Source organism: Penaeus japonicus, unplaced genomic scaffold, assembly GCF_977035675.1.
Source record: "Penaeus japonicus unplaced genomic scaffold, GWHDUDI00000001_assembly GWHDUDI00000012, whole genome shotgun sequence".
Classification (NCBI taxonomy): Eukaryota; Metazoa; Arthropoda; class Malacostraca; order Decapoda; family Penaeidae; genus Penaeus; species Penaeus japonicus.
Window position 1 is genome coordinate 718,039 of NW_028234414.1, and position 5,000 is coordinate 723,038.

Sequence of the window (5,000 nt, forward strand, 5' to 3'; positions counted from 1 at the left end):
CATGCTGGGTCTGGAGGAGCTGTCTTCGACGGCGTCCACCTCCGCCTCCGTCCTGCAGATCTCCTCCGTCGTGTATTTGGACTGCGTTTCGGACCAGCACCAGGTCTGTTGGTATTGAAAATAGAATCGTCTTAAGCTTACTTAAAGTTATATGATTACCTGTACACCTACATTGATACAAATTTCTAATGCAGGCGACATACAAGTTAGAAGTGAAGACTCCACGAAGCCAGAGGTCCTACTCACGTCACTTTACTGTAGTCATCGTAGGTAAGTCCTCTGCTATGTTAAATTAATGCACTATTCAGTTACATTTTTTATGCATTACTTTTGCAATATTTGTATTGCAAAACTGAGATACAATATCGCAATGGAAATAACAATTCCATCCCTTGGTGTGAGAACAGGCGACAGCAGTGCAGCTTTGGAGGAAGGTCCTACGTGCCGCCTGGGCGCCCTCGTCAACGCTCTACCTCGCATCTACCAACACTCCCCCGCGGCCATGGGACATGTAGGAGACTCTGTGACGCTGCCTTGCCGAGTGCAGGGCCACAACGTCACTCAGGAATGGTACCTCAATGACAAGGGGATCTCTAATGACGCCAGTTATCAAGTAATTCCAAGATCTGTTTTGAATATTCCACTGTCCAGTAGAGCTCAAACATTATGATAATAAATGTCTATAGTGCTATAGTGCTTTTTGTTACTAAAGAGCTTGGTATCGGAAAATGACCTGTCGAATTATCGGTTCATTATATAAACAAGTATTTTATAGTTCTATATTATAATCTCAAGATTTTTCATTTAGATCTCAGGTAACGGCGACCTGGTGGTGCGGCGGCTGAGTGCACAGGGACGCACTCGATATTCATGCAGAGCAGCCAGCACTCGTTTCTCTGCCCTCAGTGACACTGTCTTCACTGTAGTAAGCCATATGATGCTTGTTTCTGATCTTTGGTGTATAAATCATACATACCTAAGTTTACACATACACACAAATACAATCTGTGTGTGTATAGATAGATATAGATATATTTACTTATCTATATTGCATAATGCATTTATATGTACATGCCCGTGTGTGAGTATAATTGCTGTAATTATCCTCATATGTATATATCTATATACATATACATATATATAAACTACGTATGCTATGTGTGAGCATAAATCTGTATTTCCAGGTGGTGACTATGTGATGATCTTCGACTTACCTGACTACCAAGGACCACTTCGAGGCCGACCCATCTGGATTACGTCCATTCTTTATCATCAATGATATGCTGATATCTTTATCAAACGAAGTCTTACAGCTATGTGTACCATACAAACCAAGGCGAATGGAGAGAAAGCTTAAGGGGAACGCTTAGATTCTTATGTTGTTTATTTCCCCTGCATGAAGTGTGTGATGCAACAGCTCTACTGAAGTTATTGTCTTTCACTTAAAGTTGAAGGTTTATACACTTCCCATCGAGTTTGCAACTCATCTTTCACTCTTTCCTTTGTCCGCTAATCATTGAACATTATTTCTGGTACGATTTGACAATCACATCGATAAATACAAAGAGTAATAGTAATGCTATGTGCAATCATAAAATGTTTATCTGAGTAACAAAGGTACCCTCAGATATGAACGGTTTCCTTGAAATAGAAGCGAACTCATGTCTCAGGGAATGGGTTTACAGGCAGATGTGTTTCGTAAGCGATTCAGTGAATTTATCAGTTCATCTACAGAAAAGTAACTACATTTGCTTTATCAAATACATAACTTCACATGATAAAAATCTGAATGGAAAAATAAAATGTATATATATATATGGTCTGTGGAGCAACACTGGTTCATGTGCAATATTTCTGTAACTATGCCGTTATTTGGATTTCGTGCACATTTGTCTTCATTTTCCTGTCCATTTCACTGTTCCATCAACCCGTCTTTTGCAGCCATTGCAGCATAGCGTTTCCCTCAGAGTGACGCATGCAGATGAAAAATGCATAACATATTGCATACAAGAGTCTTTCCGTTTCTCTAATACTTATTACAAGCGTGTGTAATGAGGAAGATCGTGGTACATGGATAATGAGGCCAATGATAGCTAATGATCAGTTCTTCAGTTATATCATAACAGCATTAAGAAAAATAAAATAAAATTGTGAAATATAGATTTTTTATTCTTTCCCAAATCGACCAGAAATTTCTAAGAAAACGTCAATATTATATGTGTCATATGTGTGTGTGTGTGTGAGTGTGAGTGTGTGTATGTGTGTGTGTATTACCCCTAACTGTAGGTAGAGAGGGAAAGGAAGGAGAAAGAAAAGAAGAACAGGAAGAAATCGCCGCGGAGACCACGGCAAAATAACATGTCCGGAGAGGTATCTCGCGGCTGTCATCGCCGGCGCTGACACCTCAGCAATGACAACATAGGCCAGGTCGTTTTTTGGCCTGACCGTGATTATAAACAAGTAAAAACCACTCGAGACCCTTGTTCTATAGACACACTTGTAGTCTAGACACACACACGACAGTCAAGGCGTAGACACCATCGTGACGACACTTAGTAATTGGGAGAGTCGACTAGTTCCGCTAAGTGTATGTATAATCGCTATTACTAAATTGACAGTGTATAAGTGATATATTAATCTTTATAGATGTATGGATTACAATGTAACCTGCCAGGATGGAACCAGTGATTGTATTGTTCTTAAGCTTCAAGTACTTTATTCATTGTGACAATGTACTTGTTTACAGGTTTTGACCGCTTTCAATAAATTAGAGAGTGAGTTCTACACTGTGGTATCAGTCGTCCTCATATTGACCCATCAAATACCTCGGCAATAATGTGTGTGTATGTATATGCATATGTATATATATATATATATATATATATATATATATATATATATATATATATATATATATATATATATATATATATATATATATATATATGTGTGTGTGTGTATATATGTATGTATATATATATGTATATATATGTATATATATATCACAATACACACACACACTCACACTCACACACACACACACACACACACACACACACACACACACACACACACACACATATATATATATATATATATATATATATATATATATATATATATATACATATATATATGTGTGTGTGTGTGTGTGTGAATAATTTCAATTACAACAAAGTATGTTTCATTTTTTTTTCTGTTATTAAATTGAAAATTTCTTCTACAGCGGAAAACTGTAGTGGTGCCTTCTGACTGCAGAGCAATAGTAACGTCTGTAGCTCATGAGTCTCCTCTTGCCGGCCATTTTTCACATCGCAAGACCTTGAGAAGGATAACAGATCATTTTTATTGGCCAGGTATGGGATGTGATGTGCGGGATTTTTGTCGGTCTTGTGATAAATGTCAAAGAATGTCACACAAAGGGAGAGTGAAACCCGTTCCCCTTAAGCCAGTGCCTATAATGACGGAGCCTTTTTCTCGTGTTGCCATAGATATAGTGGGTCCACTAAGTCCTCCCTCTGAGGATGGTCACAAGTATATTCTAACCCTTATAGACTTTGCCACAGGCTTCCCTGAAGCAATTCCCTTGAGAGAGATCGACTCAGTATCTGTTGCGGAAGCGTCATTAGTAATATTTTCCAGGGTAGGTGTCCCCAGAGAAATTCTTTCTGAGAGAGGCACACAGTTCACTTCACAATTAATGGGTGAACTTCACAAATTATTGGGTATCAAACCTCTTTTCACTACTCCATATCACCCCAGTGGAAATGGTAGGGTTGAAAGGTTTCATTGTACACTGAAAGCCTCGCTTCGAAAATTGTGTGTGGACAAACCAAGGGATTGGCACCGGTATCTTATTCCTACTTTATTTGCCCTCAGAGAAATTCCGAGTGACAGAACAGGATTTTCTGCCTTCGAACTCCTGTATGGTCGTGCAGTTCGAGGTCCTCTAACAGTGTTGAGAGATCTGTGGGAGGACAAGAGCATCAAAGATGACGAGAGATCTTCCTTCCAGTATGTGATAGAGCTCAGTGATAAGCTTGAGGAGTGTGCGAAGATAGCAGCTCGTAATGCTGACATCAGCTCCACAAGGTATAGATCTTATTTTGATATTAAGTCCCAAGATCGTTCTTTTAATCCAGGTGACGAAGTGTTGGTACTCTTGCCGGATACTGCTAATAAACTTCTGATGACTTGGAGTGGTCCACATATCGTGATGGAGAGGAGGAATAAGGTCAACTATTTGATAAAGGAAAATGGACAGCCCAAACTTTATCATGCAAATCTTCTAAAAAGGTATCACAGACGAGCTAACGTTTCTCTGGCACAGGTAATAGACGAAGTCGAATATCCACATAGCTGTCCAGGTATGCTTGATGTTGCTCAGTCATGTATGGTAGATGTAGAAAGCGATGAGTATCCTGTTACACCTGATGGTAGAGAAGATTCCTTACGATCTAATGACATTTCATGTGCGGAAATTAGTTCAGAACTATCCCAAGATCAGCAGTGTGACATCCATAATCTGATAAAAGATTTTTCAGATGTTTTCGGAAACTCCAGGTTGTACATCTCTTATTGAGCATGACATCACCCTCAATACTACCGAGCGCCCGAAGCCTAAGATATATCCTATACCCCTTCATCTGCAATCACCTTTTGAGGAAGAGGTAGATCAACTACATAAGCAAGGAATCATTAGGTTATCATCGTCTCCTCATTGTTCCCCCGTGGTAATGGTACGGAAATCCGATGGTACGTATCGAATGGCTATAGATTATAGAAGCCTTAACTCTGTCACAGCTTTTCATGCTGAACCCGCCTGTAAAATAAAAGATGATGATCTCCATAAGTTTAATGGTGCTGTATATTTCTCCGAGCTAGACTTGACAAAGGCTTATTATCAGATTCCACTCTCTGAAAGATCTAAGCCCCTGACAGCTTTTCCAACACACAAAGGTTTAATGGAGTTCTGCAGGCTACCATTCGGGTTGGTAACT

General features: G+C 39.4%; 1 protein-coding gene across 1 annotated transcript in view; it reads left to right on the forward strand.

The window, feature by feature from the left end:
• LOC147470711 (uncharacterized) overlaps positions 1-2,054 on the forward strand; it is a 2,737-nt gene extending 683 nt beyond the window's left edge. Inside the window, exons 1-3 of the mRNA XM_086542249.1 lie at positions 1-613; positions 809-925; positions 1,185-2,054. The exon at positions 1-613 is cut by the window's left edge and continues 683 nt beyond it. Coding sequence (XP_086398375.1) covers positions 296-613; positions 809-925; positions 1,185-1,199 — 450 coding nt within the window. The 5' untranslated portion in view covers positions 1-295 and the 3' untranslated portion in view covers positions 1,200-2,054. The remainder of the gene's footprint in view (positions 614-808; positions 926-1,184) is intronic.
• Positions 2,055-5,000: the final 2,946 nt, after the last annotated feature.